This window comes from Lathyrus oleraceus, chromosome 3, assembly GCF_024323335.1.
Source record: "Lathyrus oleraceus cultivar Zhongwan6 chromosome 3, CAAS_Psat_ZW6_1.0, whole genome shotgun sequence".
NCBI classification, from domain to species: Eukaryota; Viridiplantae; Streptophyta; class Magnoliopsida; order Fabales; family Fabaceae; genus Lathyrus; species Lathyrus oleraceus.
In genome coordinates this window covers 117131721-117159071 of record NC_066581.1, presented here as the reverse complement: position 1 = coordinate 117159071, position 27351 = coordinate 117131721, and the positions used below count along the sequence as shown (strand labels likewise).

General features: G+C 35.1%; 1 protein-coding gene across 3 annotated transcripts; it reads right to left on the bottom strand.

Moving 5' to 3' along the window:
- Positions 1 to 2293: 2293 nt before the first annotated feature.
- Positions 2294 to 10177, bottom strand: LOC127125701 (uncharacterized). Of its 3 annotated transcripts, XM_051054501.1 has the most exons (7): positions 9892 to 10176; positions 9699 to 9780; positions 9540 to 9606; positions 9272 to 9442; positions 8934 to 8994; positions 8573 to 8716; positions 2294 to 2509 (listed from the first exon to the last, which is right to left on the bottom strand). In XM_051054501.1, the coding sequence occupies exons 1-7, from the start codon at positions 10127 to 10129 to the stop codon at positions 2490 to 2492; spliced, it is 783 nt and encodes a 260-aa protein (XP_050910458.1). In that variant the 5' UTR covers positions 10130 to 10176; the 3' UTR covers positions 2294 to 2489. The 3 variants fall into 3 exon arrangements, with proteins under 3 accessions (XP_050910458.1, XP_050910460.1, XP_050910459.1); XM_051054503.1 differs by lacking the exon at positions 8573 to 8716 and having other exon boundaries at positions 2294 to 2654; positions 9892 to 10177; XM_051054502.1 differs by lacking the exons at positions 8573 to 8716; positions 8934 to 8994 and adding an exon at positions 2872 to 2932 and having other exon boundaries at positions 2294 to 2654; positions 9892 to 10177.
- Positions 10178 to 27351: the final 17174 nt, after the last annotated feature.

Genomic DNA, 27351 nt, shown 5'->3' with positions numbered 1-27351 from the left:
ATCAGTCGCTGGAATCGAAAATAGCTCGAAAAATCGAACCGACAATCCAAAACCAGTCAACCGAAGGGCTAGAGGTCAACCACCCGTCATGATGGTCGTCATGACAACCCATTACCCTTTGCCCACACAAATTTGTCATCCTGCTGATGCCAGAGAAAGAAGCCTATCTCAGAGATCATGACGGTCTCCCTGCCATCACGTAGACGCTCGTCAGCTCCCCCATTTGCAGTGATGGGTCGCTCGTCACCCAGGTGACGCCTGTCACCGCTGTGCAGAAGGCAGAACTACATTTTCCGACATATGAGCACTTCCAAAGCTCTGATTTCAACCCTCATCCACTCAAATTGAACAGAAAAATATCATACATATTTATTCAATGTTCAAAACATCATTTGCACATAGATTCACCATTTATTCAATAGATTTTCACCAAATTAATTCACATGTTTATCATATAAGGCATAACAACATGAAAAATCATCACCCATATTTTTGTATACAAATCATACATGAATTCAGACAATAAAACAGAGCACGAATTATAATTAATCACAACAATTAGGAGCAAGGTTTTGTACAACCCTTTCCAAACTCACTAACTTAACCATGGGAGAAAACACAACAAAGAGAGAAGATGGTGATGATCCCTCATGAAATAAGCACCAAATAATGAACGATCCCCTCCTTACCTGAATATTGCAACAAAAAGGTGAATTTTCAGCAATGGTAGTTTTTTCCTCTAGGTTTGTTCTATTGCCTATACAACTCCTCTTTTCTCAAGTTTCACGTACTGAATAAACCTATTTTTCTCCTTCTTTTTCTTTTAACTGAAAACCTAATTTAATATTTTATTATTTCTAATTCTCCCCCTCCATTTTTGATCTATTTCTTTTTGTCCCACTAACTATTTTATTTTTCTATTTCCCCCCATAACTCACTCTTTCATTATTTTATCCAATTTTCTATTATTTTAATTAATCCAAAAACAGTGATAAATTATATATATTCTACAAACCTCAAATAATCTCACAAAAATACACATAGCACTTAAATAAATTATTTAAATATATTTAACTTAATAAGATAAATTAACTTTAAAATTGGGGTGTTACACCTACTCGGGTTACAACAAGACCCGAATGGTTCATTTGGATGCGCCTAAAACTACCTTCATGTCGAACTATGGCAACTACAACTACAATGTTGTGTCATTCGGCCTCAAGAACGCTGACGCCACCTCGCAGCAACTCATGGACGCAATCTTTGCCCATCAAATTGGGAGAAATTAGAGGTATATGTCTACGACATGATTATCAAAACGGTGGAAGGGCATATCACACCGATAACCTGGAGGATATCCTGTCGTCAGTAAAAAGGTATGATATGCGCCTAAACCCCTCTAAGTGCTCTTTCAGAGTTCAGGCAGGGAAGTTTCTAGGTTTAATGCTGACAAATAGAGGGATTAAAGCCAATTCAGATAAGTTACGGTCGATCATTGATGTGAGGAATCCCACCAATGTGAAGGAAGTTGAACAACTTAATGGACACCTTGCTTCCCTTTCTCGCTTCCTCTCTTGCGTGAGCGACACAACTTTTCTTTTCTTCATCGCCCTGAGAAAAAATGAGAAGTTCGAATGGACCGCTGAATGTGAGGATGCTTTTTCCAAGGTCAAATAATTCCTCACTAAAAATGTCTCACGTATTAATATATGTCTCGTATCTTCTCATGAATCCTTCTTCCTTCTTGCATTTTAATAACTCTGCGGAAAATAGGTATGTTGAGAAGGAAAATTAAATAGAGGCATGCAAGAATAGAAACTTAAGTAAATAGATATTTTCCTTTTTTTCCTATCATGTACGAAGGGTTTTTTAAGAACTATGAGCATTTACTAAATTTAAAGGGAGGTCACAGTGGTGTGGATGTGGTGGTTGAAGTGGATTATAATGACTATGTGGAACAGTTGTGGCAGTGTGGAAAAAACAGAAGCTGGAGTTAATGTATTGTGTTTACTTGTCCAATTTCAAATTTATTATAATGAGACGTGACATTAGTTAAAACATGTGATTGATCTAATGGTTGGTAATAGTTTAAAGTTAGAGTAACTTTAGCTCCTTAAACTTAGAGAATCCATTCCCAAAAGGCTTATAGAAGCTAAATCTACGTGTGAGGATTGATCAAATATTGTAGGACAATCATCCGTCACTCAATCTTAATGACCAGATTGACGTTAATAGGAAAGCAATGTGACAATACAAAAGGATAATATTGATAATTATCGATAAAAGGCATGTCTTAAAAATTGCAAAGTAGAGTAAAATATACGATTAATCATAACGGCCATACATACATAGATGAAACACCAAAAACAACCATTCATAAAATTAAAAGAAACTTAATCCAAAGTTCCAAACCGTCATACATAAAACGATTAAGCCTTTAACAAAACCATAATTTACCACACAAACATAATCCAAAGCACTAAATTTTCTTAATCTTCATTAACGCAAAGTTGAACGAACACGCGAGTAAAAACTCCAATCAGAATGAGAGCTTGTAATTGCCGGTATTCCAAAACAATTTTCTTTCACATATGCTTGAACATCATCAGCTTCAGCTAGTCCTTTCAAGTACTTGCACAGTTCACCCTTTGGATCTACACAAATCACAAATGTCACACTTCTTAAATCCTCAAATATCTAAATATTAGATCGTTTAATCCAACGGACATTATCCAAAATTTGTTACGGTTAACCATGATTAAAAATGATATCATAAAATTTATTTTTACACAGGATAAATTAATCTATACAGTATCTCAAAAAATTTAAAGACTACAAAACATTAATATAAAATATTAGTAAATCCCTCACCTAAAGCTTTGTCATGCTTATCCTCTGCATCATAGGACTCAGTAAAAATTGCTGTATTAGGCTGAAAATTAAAGTTATAAAAGTTGTTAAAATTTGATTCAAATATATATATATATATATATATATATATATATATATTATATATATATATATATATATATATATATATAATATATATATATATATATATATATATATATATATATATATATATAATATATATATATATATGAGAAGCTTGGATACATCTAGATATGAGTTCACTCTTGTTGATGCGCATCCTTTTGAAGTTCCAAATACTGACTTTGAGGGTTAGTACCCTAGATTAGGCGCATAGATGGAAAGGCTCACGCCCATCGAAGACCTGAAGGAAGTCCATATAGGTTCTCACACTCATCAAGTCACGAAGATAGACATTTCCTTGTTTATAGGGGAGGAGCAGGAGTTAGTCGACTGACTTAGAATAAACATCAACCTGTTCTTTTGGGACCCCTCAGGTATAAACACCAAAGTCATAAGCCTTCACTTGACCATCCATCCATAAGCCAAACTAGTGGCGTAGAGGAAATGGAAGGTGGGCGAGGAAAAGAGGGAAATCATGGATGAAAAGCTGGAAAAGCTATCCAACACGTAATTCATCCCTGAAACAAAGTACCCCAATTGATTGGCTAATATAGTTTTGGTACGAAAGGCCAATAACAAATGGTGCATGTGCATAGACTTCACGGGTCTAAACGATGCTTTCCCCAAGGATCAATATCCGCTGCCAGACATTGACCGTCAAATCGACAGGTAATCATGGTACCGTAAGTTAAGTTTCATGGACATATATTGTAACACCCTAAAACCTGAAACCCTTGATTTATAAAACTAAAACATATAATTTTACACATCCTTGGTGTTACACATTCCCAACATACATTTTTCTCATGAATTATAACATAAAACATGTAGTGGAATAAAATATCAATACTTCAAAGAAAAAAATTTATTAGTCTCAATAGAATTTACTAAATAAAATAACTCAAACATCTTAAGAAATATAACATGCAACAAGGCAACCAGTCCTCAGTGTATAATATCACAGCGACACCAAAACTAAACAACTCACAAAATTGTAAAATAGATGACGATGCCTCAATGCCATCCTTCAGCTCAACAACAACTTGTGTTCCTCTTCCTGAGTATCTGTACCACGAGAGTACAAAACACTACAAACAAAACAACTAGGGGATGAGAATACATTCAATAGAGTTAGTGATGCATAAGCAGTAAAGGATAATATAATTCTAGAAATCATCAATCACATGAATATCATTCACAATAATTCACCAATTACAATAATAACTCAATCACAAAACGAGTATGTATGTAATGCATCAACTCCTCGAATTTATATGCATGTGGTACTAATTTGGATATCAGAGGTATGTTACTGATTTAGTCAACTCACCGATAGTCCCCCTTTGAACCATAAATGTCATCGATCCTCCCTTCTGAAACACGTCTATTCACTCATCCCCCCTTATGAACCAGTTGTTGGCGTAAGCCCTAGAGGCCAATACTTTTGGTACTTGTATCGAATTATTTATTAATAATAAAAGGCTTTTTCTTTATTATGTTTGTTTAATAAAGTCCCTAGAATAGCTAGTCCGTTTAATGTATCAAGTGTGACTTAATCATGAGATCACATTAAACATAAGGACACTATTCTTAAAGTATCCGTAGTCAAGCTTTATTGTGAAGTGGGATAACATTAAAGCATTAAGACTATTATGTATATAGACTGATGATCACATCTCATGGATCATGGATAAGAAGTTATCAAGTCTTAAACATAGGTATGAATATTAAGAGTAATATTTATACTGGATTGACCCGCCATGAGAATACTATATAGAATATTATGCAAAGTGTCATAAGTTATTCTCATGGTGATAATGGTGTATACCACCCTTCGACCTGAAACCACTATGGATCCTAGATGTATAATCGAGTGCCTTATTGCTGATCAAACATTATCCGTAACTGGATGACCATAAAGACAGTTGATGGATACTCCACGAAGCATGCTAAGGGACATGAGTGACCTAGATGGAATTTTCCCATCCTGCATAACAGGATAAATGTCTATGGGCCCAATATTGAACTGGACAAGGATGACACGGTCTATGACTTGTGTTCAATATAGACATAAGGGTAAAAAAGGTAATTGTACACATAAGTATTATCACAAAAGGATTTGTCAGATCACATGACATTTTCGTGTCTTGGGTAGCAGTGATGTGTTGCTAGATACCGCTCACTGTTTATTATGTTAAATACGTGATTTAATATGATTGTCAATGTCGCTAAAACTACAGGGTCACACACAAAAGGACAAATTGATGAGAGATAGAGTAACTAAGGAACACCGTAACTTACGGTGCACTTAAGTGAATTGTAGAATATCGTAAGGTATGATGTACTTAAGTAGAATACGAAATATGGTAAGGTACCACACACTTAAGTGATTTTGGCATATTATAAGATATGGGCCACATACACTTAAGTGAGATATTTTTTAGCTTGCAACCCACACAAGTGGTTCTATAAATAGAACCCTTGTGCAGAAGCATTTGTGCAGTTGCAATTTTTTTTCTCTCTCTCTCTCTCTCTCTCTCTCTCTCTCTCTCTCACTCAAAGCCTTCATTCATAGCAGATAACACTGATTTTGAAGGAATCCGTTCGTGTGGAGTGAGTAGAGGAGTTGTCATCGTTTAACGTTCGTGATCGCTTCGTAGATTTGCATCAAAGGTTTCAATCGTCACAAGAGGTAACGATTCTATCACTGATCATGCCTATTCGTAAGGATCACTAAAGGAGATTTTTTTAAAAATTCCGTTGCGTTTTGGATCGCCCTTCTCCTTCACCAGCGATGCAACACTGGACCAAAGTTTATACACCATGATGCATGAAATGCAACAACACATACATATGCAATAATTATCATTGGTTTCTCTTTGAACCACACGCATCGCCAATAAGGCTACCACCTCAACATAATAAACATGATACATAATTATGACTCACCAATGCATAATCATACAATCATTCAACAAGTTACTCATATCTCAATAGAGAAAATTTTAACAATTCTTAAAACATAACAACTTTACTCACCAACTCACCAAACTCAATAAAACATCAACGACCAGTCGCTGGAAGTGAAAATAGCTCGAAAAATCGAACTGACAATCCAAAACCAATCAAACGAAGGGTTGGAGGTCAACCACCCATCATGACGGCCGTCATGACAACCCGTCACCCTTTACCCACACAAATTTGTCATCCTGCTGACGCCCGGGAAATAAGTGTGTCTCGGAGATTATGATGGTCTCCCTGTCATCACGTTGACGTCCGTCAGCTCCCCCATTTGAAGTGACAGGTCGCTCGTCACCCAGGTGATGCCCGTCATCATTGTGCATAAGGCATAACTACGTTTTTTTTGGACATGAGAGCATTTCCAAAGCTCAAATCTCAACCCTCATCCACTCAAATCGAACAGAAAAACATCATACATATTTATTCAATGTTCAATACATCATTTGCACACATATTCACCATTTATTCCATATATTTTCACAAAATCAATTCACGTGTTTATCATAAGGCATAAGAACATGAAAAATCATCATTTATATTTTTGCATGCAAGTCATACAATAATTCAGACAATAAAACAGAGTATGAATTATAATTAATCACAACAATTAGGAGTAAGATTTTGTAAAACCCTCTCTAAAATCACTAACTTAACCATGGGAGAAAACACAACAAAGAGAGAAGATGGTGAGGATCCCTCACCATCCTTTATGAAATAAGCACCCAATAATGAATAATTCCCTCTTTACCTAAATTTTGCAGCAAAAGGGTGAATTTTCAGCAATGGTAGTTCTTCCCTCTAGATTTGTTCTCTTGCCTCTTCAACTCCTCTTTTCCCAAGTTTCATGTACTGCATAAACTTATTTTTCTCCTTCTGTTTTCTTTTAAATAAAAACCTAATTTAATCTTTTATTATTTCTAATTCCCCCTCCACTTTTGGTCTATCTCTCTTTGTCCTACTAACTATTTAATTTTTCTATTTTCCCTCATAACTCATTATTTCATTATTTTATCTGATTTTCTATTATTTTAATTAATCCAAAAATAGTGATAAATTATATAAATTTTACCACCCTCAATAACCCCCCAAAAAATACACAAAGCACTCAAATAAACTATTTAAACATATTTAACTTAATAAGATAAATTAATTTAAAAACTACGGTGTTAAACCTACTTGGGTTACAACAAGATCCGAATGGATCCCTTGGATGCGCCTAAAACCACCTTCATGTCGAACCATGGCAACTATTATTACAATGTTGTGTCATTCGGCCTCAAGAATGCTGGCGCCACCTTGCAGTGACTCATGGATGCGGTCTCGCCCATCAAATTGGGAGAAATGTAGAGGTATATGTCTACGACATGATTATCAAAACGGTGGAGGAGCATAGTCACGCCGACGACCTGGAGGATATCTTGTCGTCAGTAAAGATGTATGATATGCGCCTAAACCCCTCAAAGTGCTCTTTTGGAGTTCAAACGAAGAAATTTATGGGTTTTATGCTGACAAAAAGAGGGATTAAAGTCAATCCAGACAAGTGTCAGTCGATCATTGATATGAGGAGCTCTACCAATGTGAAGGAAGTTCAATAATTTAATAGACGCCTTGCCTCCATATCTCAATTCCTCTCCTGCGCGAGCGACACGACTTTCCTTTTCTTCATCGTCCTGAAGAAAAATGAGAAGTTCGAATGGACCGTTGAGTGTGAGGAGGCTTTTGTCAAGGTCAAAGAATTCTTCACTAAAAGTATCTCACGCACTAACATATATCCCCTATCTTCTCATGTTTCCTTCTTCCTTCTTACGTTTTAATAACTCCGTTGAAAATAGGTACGTTGAAAAAGAAAATTAAATAAAAACGTGCAAGAATAAAAACTTGCAAGTAAATAGATATTTTCCTTTTTTTCTACCGTGTACAACAGGATTTTGAAGAACTATAAGCATTTACTAAATTTAAATGGAGCTCACACACGAATATAATGGTCACAGTGGATTATAATGACTCTGTGCAACAGTTGTGGTAGTATGGGAAAAACAGAAGCTGTAGTTAATGTATTTTGTTTATTTGTCCAATTTCAAATTTATTATAATGAGACGTGGCATTAGTTAAAACACGTGATTGATCTAATGGTAGGTAATAGTTTAAAGTTAGAGTAACTTTAGCGCCTTAAACTTAGAGAAACCATTCCCAAAAGGCTTATAGAAGCTAATCTACGTGTGAGGATTGATCAAATATTGTAGGACAATCATCCGTCACTCAATCTTAATGACCAGATTGACGTTAATAGGAAAGCAATGTGACAATTCAAAAGGATAATATTGATAATTATCGATAAAAGGCATGTCTTAAAAATTGTAAAATAGAGTAAAATATACTATTAATCATAACGGCCATACATACATAGATGAAACACCAAAAACAACCATTCATAAAATTAAAAGAAACTTAATCCAAACCGTCATACATAAAACGATTAAGCCTTTAACAAAATCATAATTTACCACACAAACATAATCCAAAGCACTAAATTTTCTTAATCTTCATTAACGCAAAGTTGAACGAACACGCGAGTAAAAACTCCAATCAGAATGAGAGCTTGTAATTGCCGGTATTCCAAAACAATTTTCTTTCACATATGCTTGAACATCATCAGCTTCAGCTAGTCCTTTCAAGTACTTGCACAGTTCACCCTTTGGATCTACACAAATCACAAATGTCACACTTCTTAAATCCTCAAATATCTAAATATTAGATCGTTTAATCCAACGGACATTATCCAAAATTTGTTACGGTTAACCATGATTAAAAATGATATCATAAAATTTATTTTTACACAGGATAAATTAATCTATACGGTATCTCAAAAAATTTAAAGACTACAAAACATTAATACAAAATATTAGTAAATCCCTCACCTAAAGCTTTGTCATGCTTATCCTCTGCATCATAGGACTCAGTAAAAATTGTTGTATTAGGCTGAAAATTAAAGTTATAAAAATTGTTAAAATTTGATATATATATATATATATATATATATATATATATATATATATATATATAGATATATATATATATATATATATATATATATATATATATATATATTATATATATATATTATATATATATATATATATATATATATATATATATATATATATATATATATATATATATATATATATATATTATATATATATAATATATATATATATATATATATATAAATACAAAATGAATATTATTAAATTACAGGATTAAGGAGAGCCTTGTAGGGTTTGTCATCAATGAGCAAAGTATTTGAAGCAGAATATGGGCCTCCTTTCTTGACTCTACTCCACACTTTTTTCAGTTCTTTGAAAAAAAGAGGTTTTTTTTCATTCTCCAAGGATTTAAAATCAGAATCGGTACATTTATTCTGATCCTATATATTTAATATTCAAAACACAGAATTAACTAACAAGGTTAAAGTAATAAAAAATGATTCTATATTTTAAACAGCTTCAAGTAAATAAATGTACCCAAACAAATAGTAGCTTGTTTTCTGATGATCCTATAGCACATCTCAAAGCACAATCAATATTATGTCTGTAACAATGTATTATTATTATTATAGTAAATCAATCAATCAAATTAAAAAAAACAAAAAAAAACGAAAAGAGTGTTATGTTAATACTGACTCCATTGCAGAAGACCAGATTCCAACTTCAAATCTTTCTAAGCAGAATTTCATGAATTCTTCACTAAACGGCCTCTTAAAAACTGCATCACAATATACAATATACTAATAATAATTAATCATATGATAAAATAAATCCAAAATATTAAAAATAAATATTTGAGTTTTGACGTATAGAGGAAAGTAATTATTACGGAGAAAGTAACGGTATTTGTAATCAGCAGTTCGAGATTTTGGAATTCCTTTCGTATCACGAACATGAACTCTGTGGAGAAGAAAGCCATTAAGGTTCATAATAAGCAACTTCTTCTTAGGACCAAGATTCAGCTTCTCAAGAGAAAGATCCAATTCTGGTTCTTGTGTGTCTTTTTCATCATCATAATCATCTTCAGAGTCGCTGCCATAACGAATACTCTTTCCCTTTGCATCCATTCTCAACACACTTGGATTATACTTCTGTTTGCTACTACACTTGCTTTATATACACGAGAGGAATGGAGAAGATCATGCATTAATTAATTAATTCAAAATCACAAAAAGTAAATTTCTCTTTACAGTAAAAATTAAAATATATATATATATATATATATATATATATATATATATTTTCAATTAATATCTCTCTCTCTATATATATATATATATATATAATATATATATATATATATATATATATCTATATAATATATATATATATATATATATATATATATATATATATATATATATATATATATATATATATATATATATATATATATATATATATATATATATATATATATATTAAAGATCCATTAATTCAAGTATATCTTTACTGACATTAAAGATCCTAAACATAACCGGTTGCAATCAATATACTGTATGTTCTATCTTTAATGACATTAAAGATCCTAAACTTAACCGGTTGCAATCAATATATGTTATATACTTAACTTAATAATGAAGCAAAGTTGATCTTTTGTGAGTGTGACATTTTTCATCTTTTAAAAGGATCCTTTCATAATTTTTTTTTAATAAGGAAATTATAGTATTTATTTATTTTGTTATAAATAATTTTACTGTCAAAAAAACTTAATTCTTTTTATTCCCCAAAAAAATAAAAATCAAATAGTACTACTAAAAAATAAAATCTTTAATTCAAGTAGTAACATTTAATTTATTCATAGAATTATCAATTAATTATATTTTTTTATTAATTATTAGTATTTCGTTCCTTTGACTGTCAGATTGGTATAATTGATTTGCCTCTTCCAGTTATTTGGTATAATTGGGTTTCTTTTAAAATCTTAGTTTTATCTTGGCAATTTCTTTAGAATCGTATTTCCATCAGAGTTAATTTATTTAAAAGGGTGTTCCTCTAACCTCTGAAACTATTTTTTGTCCCTTTTGTTCCATTTATGTTGAGTCTGCCTCTAATCTTTTTGTGACTTGTGAGTTGCGTCGTCCGTTTGATATAAGATCTTTAGGTGGTTGGGGTTGTGCACCGTGTTGTCTGGTTACCTTATTACCCTTTTTGAGATGTTTAACACTTCATCTGGTGCTCTTAGGTTTATGGGGAGGTTGACGATGGTTTGTTATGTTGTGGTTTGGCCGATTTGGAAATCCCAAAACCATATAGTTTCTCTGGATCTTCGGTGACTCAAAAAGAAGTGGAGGATAAATGCATCGTTTTGACTTGGAAATGCTATCTTAATAGGTCAGCAGACAACTCTGGCGTCTTCTCGACCTAAATGGAGAATCATAGCTTGTTCCTTAACCTATAGGGAGGTGAGCGATTTCGACCTCCATTGGTTGTGTTCTTGTCGATTCCTTTTGTGGCTTTGTGGCTCTTTAGGCGGTCTTGTATTGGTTAGCTTTAGCTTTGTGTTTTGATGGAATCTTCTGTTTGCTTTTCTCCTTGTAGTTGATTTTGTATGCGGGTGGGATATTTTTGCTTGGAAGATTTTATTTCTTGTATTTTCTTGTGTTGCTTTTGTTCTAGGTGTTGGTACTCCCGGAAACTTAAAGGCAAACAAAACAATGATTTAAATAAAGGAGAGACACAAAGGCCAACAGTACAAGAGAGTTTCGGGGGAAGGCCTCCTATGAATTTTCATGTATGTTCAAATCATCTTAAGAGAATAGGAGAAGAATAATCACGAGGAGAGTGAGTCGCCCGAGGACGTAAACTTAGCAAGGAAAGTGACAGACAAGAGAACATGTAATAATGGAATCTGGGAGCTTGAGGATGGTTCGAAAGCGGAAGGCAATGGTGAAGTAGAGAAATAAATTCTGGTAAGAAGTGAACGAGGAAGAAGTCAAATAATATGGTGTCTTTATTGTCAAATGACAATAGTGATGTGAGAGAAAGAGAGTTATCAGTTTCAAGTAACAATGAAGAGAGAGAAAATATTTTAGGAAAAAAATAATAAATTTATTGATAAATAAAGAAGTAGTGCGTGAAATGAGTTCACATGGGCCAAAAGCAACGAAGATAATAGAATCAACCCCTCATGTATTAGGGAGGTACAATGAGATGGGCCAAAAGCTCATCAAAAGCCCAATTCGAAAAGTGGGCCAAAAAAATGACATAGGAAGCAAAAGGGCTGTGACAGATCAAGAAAATAAGAAAACTCAGATTGTATACCAAAATAACCAAGCCAAGAAAAAGTAAGTTTCATTATAAAATCGAAAGAGCGATGGATATTCCTTATCCCCAGCTACAATTGAAAATTGGGGGGCATTCATTTTGGAAGAAAATCAAGGTGCAATTAAAGGAGTTGGAAGAAATTGTCGAAGTAGATCCACATCGTGTAAAGTTTTAGAGACGATAAGCAATGATCAAATCACAAGCAAAACCACGTAGATATATAAATACAAAAGAAGAAAAGAAGATCAGAAATATTAAAATCAAATAATAAAGATATAAGAAAGGGGAAAAAGGTGAAGTCAAAGTGTAATTGCAGTCAAGGAAGTAGGGCACAAAATCAGGTATGCTCAAATCCCGATTTGAATCTTGTTAGTAGTGATACAAACAGAAATAGTTTGGTAATGATACATTGAAATGTTAAAGAAGTGGCTAAAGATGTATGGGATTTAGGAAAAGAATTTGGGTTGATTCATAGGGGAGAGGAAGGAGAAATAGTGCAAGAGCTCGCTAGCAAACCATTAGAAGGGAGATCCGGGGGGGGGGGGGGGTAATTTTGATTATTTGGGATAGTAGTAAATTCATTGTCCATAATGTAATAAAGTTTGATCATGTAGTATGGGTTGAAGAGAAGAGAAAACTAAATGTTATCAATGTGTATGCACCTTGTAACAATAGAAGAAAACCTGATATATGGGCTAAATTAAAAGAAAGAATAACGAAAAAGAGCGAAGAATGTGTCTGTGTACTTGGAGATTTTAACACGGTCAGGGATGTTGAGGAGAGAAGAGGTTTAAATGAAAACAATAGATGGGAGGATATGGCATGATTTGATAAATTCATTTCAAATTTAGTTCTCATTGACTTACCCCCTTCATGGCAGGAAGTTCACTTGGTCTAGATTGGGGGGACAATCATGAGTGGTATTGATAGATTTTTGATTTCACAAATGTGAGATAGAAGGTGGCCTAATTTCTCTTAATGGGCTTTAAACAAGGGGTTGTAAGACCGTTATCCAATATTGTTGTGCGACTCAGTGCAAGATTGGGGTCTGAGGCCGTTTCAAATGTTAGATTGTTGAAAGCAAATGGAAGGGTATCACAAATTTCTCAAAGATCAATGGCTAGGTTTGAAGTTGGGGGGATGATGTATGTTTGTTCTTAAGCAAAAACTCATGATGATGAAGGCTAAATTAAAAGAATGGCAAAAACCGCATACTCAAAATCTGGAAGGGAAAATTAATGCGACAAAAGAAGAATTTAATAAGTTGGAATTAAAAAGAGAAATTGAGATGTTGTCACCAACATAAGAGATTCAAAAACGAGAAGTTTCAGCAGATCTACACAAATTATTGAGTCTTAACTGTAGTATTCAGTGTCAAAGATCTTAGAATAGGTGGTTGAGTGAAGGAGATACAAACTCAAAATACTTTCATGGATGCATAAACAAAAGAAGGAAAGAGAACGAAATTCAGGTTTTAGAAGTGGAAGGAAGATCTGTGAAAGAAGTAGAGGGGGTAAAAAAGGCAATACATGATCACTTCAAAAACAGTTTTTTCAAGTAGGAGAGGAAGGTTACGCCTAGATAATATGGAGTTTACAAAACTAGATGAATCAGACAAGGTTTATTTAACTCAGGAATTCTCAGAAGAGGAAGTGTGTGATGCGGTTTGGGATTGCGAAAGTTCTTAAAGCCTAGGTCCAAATGGAATCAACTTCGAATTTATGAAGGAATTTTGGGATTTGATCAAAAGTGTTTTTTTGAGGATGATGGCAGAATTCCATACAAATGGGAAGATACCCAGAGGAGCAAATAATTTGTTTTTGGTCCTTATCCCTAAGAGAAAAACCCAACAAAGGTATCCGATTACAGGACAATATCAATTCTTGGATGCATCTATAAGGTAATCTCAAAGGTGATAAGTGTGTGGGTTCTCCAACTTATAAATGCTCAAGTCTCCACAAGCACCCACAAATAAACAACAAACAAAAAGCAATAACATAAACAAAGATAAACAAGTTAGGCTTAGCCGACTTAGAGATCGTTTCCCCATCAGAGTCGTCAGCTGTCGCGTCGGGAAAATTTTGAGATTAAGCTATTAATTAACTTAACTTAGAAATGAAGAGTCTCCACCGAACTTTATTGTTTCCAAAGGGAATGGGAAAAAGGTCAAACAAAACCCACAAAAGGTAAAACAAAAGAGAAATCTGGATACCGGGTTGTTTATGTAAGGGAAATGTATTAACACCCCTCACATCTATGGTACTCCATAAGAACCACTTACAAATATGTGTTTATAAAAAGGTTGGGTTGCTTGTCGATTGATTTTAATGTGAAGACACATTTTATCATATTCGAGTGGAAAACTCGGCTTACTACCCATAAATATGAGGAAATGAGCATTTGCATCATCTTGATATAGAGAACTTTTACTTGGATTTTCTCACAAGCACGTTTCAACATTCAAGTGGAAAATATCAATCATTTCTCAATATATTATAGAAGTATAGTTGTTTGCATCACTGTGAGAATAAACTAATGCCCAATATTTTCAAAAAAAGTCTCTTAAAATAAAGTGCACAAAGCCACAAAAAGAAGTTTGACGAGGTTTGTCTTTTTTAGAAGTTTGAAAAAAAGATTTTAAGTATGCTTAAATGTTTTAACATTTATTGAGAAAAAAATATTTTCTGGATCACTTGACAAAGTCAAGGTTTATTAAGAAAAGGTGTGAAGTTTTGAAAAAAAGAAGGTTTTTGAAATAATCAAGGTTTATTAAGTGGGAGGGATATGAAGAGACTATCCTAAAGCATAAAGTAAATGACATGAAATAAAAAGTCTCATTGCAAGGTAGCCCTAGAGAAATCCTTGTGTGTGAAAGTGTACTAACCATAAGATGGAGCAAGCATTTGACATTAGTCAAAATAAGCATTCATTTCCCTTTGGATTAAGCCACAAGATGGATAAGAACATGATCAGATGAATATCAAAAGATCCAGATGAACAACAAAACCACAAAGCCACAAAGGAACATCCAAGTCTTGCATTAGAGATCAAAAGGTCCAGAGGGATCACAGGGTTTAGATGAACTCCAATAAAGGGAAAAGAACTAAGTTCTAAGGTCCAAAGTCCAAAATACTCCTCAAGCAAGGGATGGTAACACTAAGTCCATAAGATCAGATTAAAGTTCTTAGGGTCTTAGCCATTTTATCATGTTTGTGTTCTTTTGCAATAAGAGGCACAATAAGAGCATAAAGAAGAAGGCAAAAGTGTAAATTACATGAATGTAAATGAAATACATGAAGGAGAATTACGATCCAAAACGCAGCGGAAATTAAAATTTTCTCCTTTAGAGATCCTTACGAATGGTCATGATCAGTGATAGAATATTTACCTCTTGTGACGATTGAAACCTTTGGTGCAGATCTCTTGTGACGATCAAAACCTTTGATGCAGATCCACGGAGCGATCACGAACGTTGAACGATGACAACGTCTCTACTCAGTCCACACGAACGAATTCCTTCAATCTCAGTGCTAGCTAGTACGAATGAAGGCTTTGAGTGAGAGAGAGAAAACGAAAATAATGCAACCGTAATGAATGCTTCTGCACAAGGGTTCTATTTATAGAACCATTTGTGTGGGCTTCAAGCTAAAAGGCCCACTTAAGTGTATTTTGGCCCATATCTTATAATATGCCCAAAATCACTTAAGCCCATGGTACCTTACCATATTTCGTATTCTACTCAAGTACACCGTACCTTACGATGTTCTATAATTCACTTAAGGGCACCGTACCTTACAGTATTCTTTAGTTACTCTATCTCTCATCAATCCGTCCTTTGTGTGTGACCCTGTAGGTTTTCGTGACGTTGACAATTATATTAAATCACGCATTTAACATAATAAACAGTGAGCGGTATCTAGCAACACATCACTGCTACCCAAGACACGAAAATGTCATATGATCTGACAATTCCTTCTGTGATGATACTTATGTGTATAATTACCCTTTTGCCCTTATGTCTATATTGAACACAAGGCATAGACCGTGTCATCCTTGTCCAGTTCAGTATTGGGCCCATAGACATTTATCCTGTTATGCAGGATGGGAAAATTCCATCTAGGTCACTCATGTCCCTCAGCATGCTTCGTGGAGTACCCATCAACTGTCTTTATGGTTATCCAGTTACGGACAATGTTGGATCATCAATAAAACACTCAACTCCACATCTAGGGTGCATAGTGGTTTCAGGTCGAAGAGTGGTATACACCATTATCACCACGAGAATAACTTATGACACTTTGCATAACTTTCTATATAGTATTCTCATAGCGGGTCAATCCGGTATAAATATTACTCCTAATATTCATACCTACGTTTAAGACTTGATAACTCTTTATCCATGATCCATGAGATGTGATCATCAGTCTACAAACATAATAGTCTTAATGCTTTAATGTTATCCCACTTCACACTAAAGCTCGACTACGGATACTTTAAGAATAGTGTCCTTATGTTTAATGTGATCTCATGATTAAGTCATACTTAATACATTAAACAGACTAGCTATTCTAGGGACTTTATTAAACAAACGTAATAAAGAAAAAGCCTTTTATTATTAATAATTAATTCGATACAAGTACCAAAAGCATCGGCATCTATGGCTTACACCAACAATCTCCCACTAGCACTAGAGACAGCAATATACTCGGCCTCGGTTGTAGAAATAGCAACTGTATCTTGCTTTGAACTTTTCTAGCTCACAGCGCCACCATTTAAGCAAAACACATAACCAGATTGCATTCTGATTCCTAATATATAGGCTGCTTCACCTAAGTCCTTCATAGAAAAGCATTTCCCCAACCAAGACTTTACTTGTTGTAGGGTAGGGATATCGTTTCCAATGAGTAATATGTCATCCACATATAATACCAGGAAAACGATCATGCTCCCACTAACCTTCTTGTAGACACAAGGCTCATCTCCGTTCTTGATCCATGAGTAATACATCACCTTGATCAGTTATGAGATATCCATATCTTTCAGGTAGGTGACGTATCCTGCCTGACCTACGATGGTCTTGTTCTACTTGAGCAGGTTACTCTTACACAACTACTTGTGTTTCCTGCTATAATTCATCCATAGGTGTATCAATGCTTTGTGATTCTTGAATTTCTTCAAACTCTACTTTCCTCCCACTGATTCCTTTGGAAATAAAATCCCTTTCTAGGAAAACTCCAGTTCGAGCGACAAACACTTTGCCCTCAGAAGGATTGTAGAAGTAATACCCTCTTGTTTCTTTAGGATACCCCACAAATAAGCATTTTTCAGATTTGGGCTCAAGCTTAGTTGAAACTTGTCATTTCACATAAACTTCGCAACCCCAAATCTTCACGTAAGACATATGTGGTTTCCTACCACTCCATATCTCATATGGTGTCTTCTTAACCTTTTTGGATGGAACACGGTTAAGTGTGTAAGCTGCTGTCAATAGCGCATGTCCCCAAAATGAGTTTGGAAGATCGGCGTGACTCATCATGGATCAGACCATGTTCAACAAGGTTCGATTTCTTCTCTCAGACACACCATTCCATTGGGGTGTTCCAGGAGGAGTGAGTTGGGATAGGATCCCACACTCTTTTAGATGGTCATCAAACTCTAGGCTTAAATACTCACCACCTCGATTTGATCGAAGAGTTTAATATTCTTACCTAGTTGGTTTTAACTCGTTAGGTTTCACCCTTTTAGTATTAATGTTATTAATAGGCATTTCGAGATCAAGGACATATAGTCCATTGCTCATTTGTGCAGTAGCATAGAATATATCATTCAAATAAATTGAGCAACAATTGTTCTTTATTATAAATGAAAAACCAAACTTGTCCAAACAAGAAATGGAAATAATATTCCTGCTAATTGCAGGTACATAATAACAGTTCTCTAACTGAATTATAAAACCACTAGGTAAAGTCAATACATAAGATCCTACGGCTAAAGTAGCAACCTTTGCTCCATTGCCAACTCGTAGGTCAACTTCACCTTTTGCCAAATCTCTACTCCTTTTCAGCCCCTGCACATTTGTACAAATGTGAGAACCGCATCCAGTATCTAATACCCATGATGCAGAAGTAGAAAAATTTATTTTAATAACAAAAATACCTGAAGTTGAAGTCTATACTCCATTCTTCGTATCTTCCAGATACTTTGGGCAGTTTCTCTTCCAGTGACCGGTCTTACCGCAATGGAAGCAGATGCCTGCCTTTGCTATGCCTCCACTAGGCTTCAAAGCAGCAACAGTGGGTCTGGGTTTGGCAACTTCCTTGCCTTTCCCTTTATCACCCTGCTTGGTGGGCCTTTTGTTCTGTCTCTTTCCATTTCCGATCATCAGAATGGACTTCCCTTTTGTCTTCAGATTCTGCTCAGCTGTTCTTAACATGGCGAGCAGTTCAGGAAGAGATTTGTCCATATCAATCATATTGAAATTTAAGACAAATTGACTGAAACTATCTGGCAACGATTGCAAGATCAAATCAGTCACAAGTTCCTTTTCGAGGGGAAAACCCAATCTCTCAAGGTTTTCCACATACCCAATCATCTTGAGTACATGGGGACCTACAGGGGCTCCCTCAGCTAACTTGATTTGAAAAAGGGCTTTTGAAACTTCAAACCTCTCATGCCTTGCTTGCTCTTGATAGAGCATCTTCAAGTGTTCGATCATATCGAATGCTGCCATGTTCTCATGTTGCTTTTGCAATTCTGAGTTCATGGTAGCTAGCATGAGACAAGCAGTTTCATTGGCATCATCGACATGCTTCTTATAAGCATCTCTTTCTTCCTTAGGTGCAGAACTAGGAGGTTCCTCTTCAGGAACAGGTGTCTCCAAGACATACAACTTTTTATCATGTTTGAGGACAATCCTCAGGATTCGGTGCCAATCCAGGAAATTTGTCCCAGACAATTTTTCCTTATCAAGGATTGATCGCAAGATGTTGTTAGAGGTGTTTGTTGTCATGGTAATCTACATAAGGATTAATTAAAATATAAGTATCATTGACATATTTAATTAGGCCTTTAATTAAATATGCTCCCACTATTTTACTCAAAACAAATGACCCTCATCATTTGATTCGGAAAATCCCGTTGGAAGATTTTCTAGTGGGTCGAGATCCATATTTCACTTCGTTCTAAGTCCGCGTAGGCGGATTACACAAAACTAGGTTATTTAGGTAGGAACTCCTTCCAATTGTATCTCATACAACTCTCGAAAATTTCAGTTGGGTGAATAACTCCTTATTCCAATCCATCATATGGATCATTCCCAACTCTTGCTTCTAAACATATATAATCTTATTATAATTAAGTTTGAGTCATTGTTTTAGCAGTTGGATATTACAATTATCCCATTGCACCTTACTAATATAGAACATGCACCTCGCGTAGGCGAAACCTACATTATCCGATACTAGTCTTGATGAGTGATAAAACTTGGAAGGCAAACATATATAATATTATTATCATTTGTTTAGTTAAGTTTGACCCATTGTCTTAGCAGTTGGATATTACAATTATCCCATCGCACCTTACTAATATAGAACATGCACCTCGTGTAGGCGAAACCTACATTATCCGATACTAGTCTTAAAGAGTGATAAAACTTGGAAAGCATAAACTTAATATTTAATTTGAGGGAATTGTAATTGTTATGATCTCACCGGCTTATTTATCATATAAATCGTCTCTCACATGCATCAACATATATTCACATGCATCAATATACATACACATGCATCAACATACATAATGAAACAGTTATGGCCCCTAGCGCAATTGTTCTCCCAAGCCAATGAGAGAATCTAAGTTAACCTAATGACGATCTAAGCTTCTCCAAGCAAGATCTTCAAGGTTGTCCTCCTTTGATATTGAATTCTTCTCTAAGCTTCTCCAAGCAAGATCTTCAAGGTTGTCCTCCTTTGATATTGAATTCTTCTCTTTCTTTATAACATTGTCTTCTTTTCTTTCTTCATAACATTACATTAAAGAAGAAACTCGTTTTACATACGAGGGATTGAGATGAGAAAAGAAGTTACATTAAGAGATTAAAAGGAGAGGCACGACACGCAAGTCGTATTTAAAAACCCAAAACAAAATGAAGGAAGACTAACGCCATAACTGATCACAACAAGGCAATAATAACAAACACATTATTATTATTAATTTTAATTCCTTTAATTAATTAAAACCAAATTAAATTTCGGCGACCGATCACACTACGCAGAGTTAGCCGGGGGTTCCGCTGCCCGGTCAGCGGACGGTGGTTAAGGGGGTAGCGCCCCTTACGGGGTTGGAGGGGCAGCGCCCCTGTCCAAAATTTTTAATGAACAATTCATTTGAAATGGACATTGTTTTGCATCAACACAACTCTTGCGCAGTCACAAAACAGAAACCCCAAGAATTCTGATTCTGTGAGTGTGACGACCGTCACAAGCATGTTACGACCGTCACAGGCTTGTTACGACCGTCACAGGCCCATGACGAGCGTCACGCGGCCAAAAACAAAAACGCCTAGAATTCTGGATTTGTGAGTGTGACGACCATCACAAAGCACGTGATGACCGTCACGTCTAGCTTGTTACGATCGTCACAAGCTCGTGATGAACGTCACGCGGCCAAAACAAGAGGACTTTGAAACAGTCAACACATGTGTTCCAAAAAGCCCTAAATTCACAACTCCTTCCCGGCACAACCCTTGCACCGTCACTAACCCTAATGCACCAATTTCAGACCGTCAAACACACCTCGATTGTTGATTCAGTATGATTGATCAACAGGTCATTGCTTCACCATACTAATGTCGGATTCCGAAGCAAATGACCATTGATCGCTCAAAGGAAAACAACCACTTAGTGTTTGAATGAACGAAACAGAAACAGTATATCACATATACCGTACTTTGCATTAGGATTACTTATATCATATATAAGTTGATCGGTCTCAATTGCGTAACCTATGGACGATCGATGTATCGCTGCTTACCATACTAATGTCGGTTCCGAAGCATAGTCAATATCAATCATCCAACTCGTACACTCATGATGCCAAATTTAATTACCCGTTTAATTAATTGATTCATTTTGTCTTTTAATCATATTAATACAGAAATTAAACAGCTATCCGATTCACGGTTTCGTAAGTGGCTCTGATACCACTGAAGGAGAATTGCGATCCAAAACGCAGCGAAAATTAAAATTTTCTCCTTTAGAGATCCTTACGAATGGTCATGATCAGTGATAGAATATTTACCTCTTGTGACGATTGAAACCTTTGGTGCAGATCTCTTGTGACGATCAAAACCTTTGATGCAGATCCACGGAGCGATCACGAACGTTGAACGATGACAACGTCTCTACTCAGTCCACACGAACGGATTTCTTCAATCTCAGTGCTAGCTGGTACGAATGAAGGCTTTGAGTGAGAGAGAGAGAGAGAGAGAAACGAAAATAATGCAACCGCAATGAATGCTTCTGCACAAGGGTTCTATTTATAGAACAACTTGTGTGGGCTTCAAGCTAAAAGGCCCACTTAAGTGTATTTTGGCCCATATCTTATAATATGCCCAAAATCACTTAAGCCCATGGTACCTTACCATATTTCGTATTCTACTCAAGTACACCGTACCTTACGATGTTCTATAATTCACTTAAGGGCACCGTACCTTACGGTATTCCTTAGTTACTCTATCTCTCATCAATCCGTCCTTTGTGTGTGACCCTGTAGGTTTTCGTGACGTTGGAAATTATATTAAATCACGCATTTAACATAATAAACAGTGAGCGGTATCTAGCAACACATCACTGCTACCCAAGACACAAAAATGTCATGTGATCTGACAATTCCTTCTGTGATAATACTTATGTGTATAATTACCCTTTTACCCTTATGTCTATATTGAACACAAGGCATAGACCGTGTCATCCTTGTCCAGTTCAATATTGGGCCCATAGACATTTATCCTGTTATGCAGGATGGGCTTCAACCTTGGTTCAATTTTGCAGTTCACATGAACTCGTGTTTTTAACAACACCCAAGCATGAAGTTAGATTCGCAACACATCATCATTCATGTCTCTGTGCATCAGAGCCATTGATTGACTATGAGAAAAGAGAATTTGCTCAAGAACATAAAGAACCCTAACTATTCAAAGTAAAATTAAATGACTAATACGCAATATAAGTTCAAGGTAGTTGAGGGATTTTGATTAGTGAATCACGACAAACACACTAATAACTTGTTTTCTCATAAATGTAACTCATATCTAACTTTCCCATTGAAGCTTCAAAGGTCAACAATGGTGGATTTGAAAGTATGGTTCCAATTAGTTTCAAGTCAAGGCAATGCTTGAGTCAACTTCAGAAGGTGTCGATGAATGATTATGGGTGAAGATTCAAAGCTAAAAGATCTTGAATTGAAGAAATGGTTAACTAATTTTTTGAGGTATCGAGTTCAAATGGTTTCAAAGCTAAAAGAGCTTGCAAATGAAGGCAAAAGATTCCTCTATTTATAGGGAATGAAATAAGATCATGTTACGTGTGAAATGGAGGCAAATTCGTGTTCATTAGGTCAGAATTTTGATGATTTGCAAAGCTTGTGAAATGAGACATGAAATGCGTGAGTTGATGATGAAACCAAGTCGTTTCGCACTTTTTCAGATGCGTTTTGCTTTGTCAAAGAGGTTGCACATGTGCAAGTGGTACCATTTTGAGATTGGCATGAATTTCATGACCCGAAACTTACGCAAGAACAATGTTCATGGTACCAAGTTGGAGCTTAGGTCAAATGAGATTCACTCATGCTTTTTGAGATGTTCTTTGTGCCAAATGATCTCCTCATGGTGAAGAATCAGATGAAAAAAAGAATCAAATCAAAAGAATGCTTGAGTTGAAAATGGCATGGATGGAAAGTTGGGGTCGTGACCTGAAATTCTAGGTCAAGTTAGGTCGACCATGTATTGGACCTACTTTTGTGCACACATGGGAATCTTGGCCAATTCCAAAATTGATGGACTTCGAGGAAAAATTGATGTTTGACCCTTTAAGCAAAGTTGTAGAGGAGTTTAAATGTGACATTTGGCTTGAAATAGATTCAAAAATTGTTGAGAAATGAGAAAGTTATATTGTTTGGACCAAGTGACATGCCATGCTTGATTTTAGGTCAACCAAACATGTGCCAACTTGTGATTTCATGCCATTTTATTACATCTAAAGGCCAAATCATGTACAATTGAATACCAAATGAAGGAAACTTAATTGTCCTTTAAAGAATCTTGATAATTGCTTAAAAATTGGATGAATCTGGCATGAAAATAAACACATGAACCATACTTGAATCAACTTTGAAAACATGCACCAAATTTGAACTTCTCTTGATCAAATGATGTTGAATGAAGCTTGATATGAATGTGACCTAAGATTATAGGTCATACCTTGAAGTATAAGCTCTTATGGCCCTCTTGTTGACCAAACTTTGACCTTGGTAAGTAAAACCATAATTTAAAAACCAAGATTGATGCTTTGATTGAAAGTCCTTACCTTGTACAATAAGAAAGAGGAAACAACACTTTTTTTTTTGTATTTTGAATTAGGTTAGCAAAGTTAGAATGCAATCAAGAAAAAAGGTAAAAAGAAAATACAAATGGTGCTTGATGATCTTCCACAAAGGCAAATCCAAAGAGGTGAGGGATATAAGGATACCATGCTTGTAATCTTGGTTGAAATACAAATGATATGATAGGTGGAATCTTAGGGATAAAATTAAGATATGATAATTAGTATTAGTATTAATATTATTATTAATAATATTTATTATAATAATATTTTTGACTTTATGTTTGTTTTGGTCATTTCCAAGTTTAGTCATTTGAGTTTTATTCATTTGAGTCAGCTTTTATTAACAGTGTTATTATTAATTAATTAGTGAGTCGGCTTATTATTTTAATATTATCTTTTATTTGTTTATGTTATGGGGACGGGTCAAGTCCAAGGGTCCAAGTCCAATGTCCAAACCATTTAGAAACCCTAATTTTTGCTACAGTGCCTTTGAAACGAATCAAACTCAAGATTGGAAAAGCCAAATCAAATCTTCATTCGCGTTAATTTCGAGATACATTGGATTTCGGATTTACAAGTCAAAACGTGACCGGATACATTCAGAAGCCCAAAAACTCCAAACCTCACTTGAATCAAATCTTTAAAAAAACATAAATTGAAATACAAAATTTCATAACCTAAATCAATCAAACAAAGTAACGTAAATCAAAAACCTAAACCCTAATATATAAAATCCTAAAGAAATTCAGAGGGAGGGAGAGATATCCTTGAGCAAAAAAATGCAAAATTGTTGCTGCAATCCACAAACCCTCACACAAAGCTCAAATCCTCTTTTAAGACTTAGGGTTTCACACTGAAACCCTAAACTACTTCGAGCTAAGCTATGCAACCTGAAATACAAAGAAGAAAAGGATTGGGAAGCAGACATAGAGAGTTTGAGAGAGAAGGAGAGGAGTTCAGAGGAGGACACAACTTAAACGGACACATCCAGAGAGGTAGATATTATCTTTTCCCTGTTTTAAATCCCATGATTGTGTTAGCTTCTGATTGATGTACATACTTAGCGTTTTCAAGAAGTTTTTTGTGATTTGTGTATGTTAAGGGGGTGAAGGGTTAATATGTTTCAAGTAAGGACCTATCTAAGGTTTAGGTGGGGTTTTAGTTTGATATGGGTAGTTCTTAGGGGTGTCTGTAATTTTGGTGGAGGGTTGAAGTTTTCGGTTGAATTTCAACCGGAAATCTGGGATGGACGATGATGCTCACTGATGTTTCAGCCTCCTAAGGTTATGTTGATATGGTTTGAAGTTAGGGGTTGGGTTGTTGGGGGTTTCTAGAAATTTTTGTTGAATGTTTGAAGTTTCCGGTTGGTGTTCAACTGGAAACCTAGGTTTTGTGGTGGTTTTCTTAGTTTCATACTTTGACTTAGCATACGTTCACACCATATTCCCTTGATGACTTTCAGTCTTGGTCGTCCATTTTGTTTACTTTGACTAGTATGCTCAGCTAACACATATAAAAGAGGTTCTCCGTGATCCCGTTAGATCAATCCAACGGCCCCTAAAGAGAGAGTCAACTCCACAGACCTCAGGCTAACGTGTGTGCTCAGTGTCCTTTGGGCCTTACTTTATTTTCTTTATGCACTCCCTTTTTTATTGCCCAACTAAAAAATGCACCCCATATTTTTTTTAATTCATTCATCATTTAATTATTTAATTTATTTGTTTAATTTAGTTTAATTACCTAAATTTTGATTTTATTTTAAATTGTGTCATTGACTTATTTTAGTGGAAATTTAATTTTAACATAGATTATATTTAAACTTGTTTTCTAAAATTGGTCATTTTAGTTAGTTTTTTTAAGTAACTCCACTCAATATTAAATATGCAAAAAGTACAAAAATATTTATTTCTTTCCAATTAAACTAAAAAATAAACAAACACAAAACTCTTTCTCAGACTATATTTTCACAATCAAATTAAGTTAACATTTTTCACCAATTCAAAATAACTAAAATCCACATCACGCATCAAATATTTTCTTTTTTTCCCCGTGCAACAATTAATCTTTTCGCCCCCGTGCGACGAATTAATTTTTCCCCTTGTGCATCTAATTTAAAACCAAGACAACCCTTTTTTCACAAACTAAAATCAACCAACCAATAAAAGAGGAACTACGATGATTCTAATTTTTCTCATCACTCAATGAGAAATACGTATGCACAAGGTTGCGAAACCAAGGAGAGTCCCCTAGCTTTAACTGACTCTTCCTGTTTTCTGTATATACCCATTCCTTTGTAAATAACTAAGATAAAACAATTAGGCAGAAATAATTACCATGCAAACATTCCCTTAGACAAACACACTAAACCCTAGGCTAGAGAAGCTTCCCATTAAGTAAACAAAGGTGAGGGGTGCCTAACACCTTCCCCTCACTTAACTGACTCATCAACCCATATTCAGTTGCAATGAACGTCTTATCCTTTAGTTTAGGGTTTTATCATTATTTCTCATATTCCTTAGGAATTAATAAAATGTGGTGGCAACTCTGTGATTTTTCCCGCCGCAACAATTATCATAGGGTGAACTGTTGATATTGTTGATATGACTTTGGTGTGGATGCCAATGAGGAATATATCCATGTTTCTTGAAACAAGTATCAATGGTGTGATTTGTCATTCCATAATGAATGCAAACTCTTGAGCCTCTACCTCTACCATTGAAGGATCTATCTCTTTGATATTGATTATTGGGAAAAGCTAAAAATTTGGATTCATCGATAGATGCAATGAGTTGTCTTTCTTGTTGAACAAGTAAGGAATAAACTTTGAAAATATTAGGGAGAGGATCCATTAACATTATTTGGGATCTAACAATAACAAATTGATCATTCAAACGTTTTAAGAATCTGATAACTTGATCAGAATCCTTATAACTATGAATTTTATCAATCACTATGCAAGAAATATTACAATTACGTGAGGAATAGGTCTAAAATTGTCTAACTCTTGCCATATAATTTTCAATTTTGTATAATATGAAGAAGTTGAAAAATCACCTTGCTTTAGGATGCATATTTCTTCTTGGATATCTGAGATCCTGAATACATCACCATGATAGAACTGATCCTTGAGCTCTTCCCAAATGCTCGATGTGGTTTCCATCCATAAGATGCTTTAAGAAATCTCATAATCAACAAAGTTGTTTAACCATGACATAATCATGGTGTTGCAGCGATCCCATGACATAGAGTCACGTTCTTCGTCAGGTGGTCTTGGCAATGAATCGTTGATGAAATGTAACTTGTTCTTGGATTGGAGCGCCATAGTCATGGTTCTTGACCAAGAATGATAAGTTCCTGCATTCAGAAGTGGAATAACTAACACCAGTGCAGAATTTTCATTTGGGTGCATGAAATAGGGATTG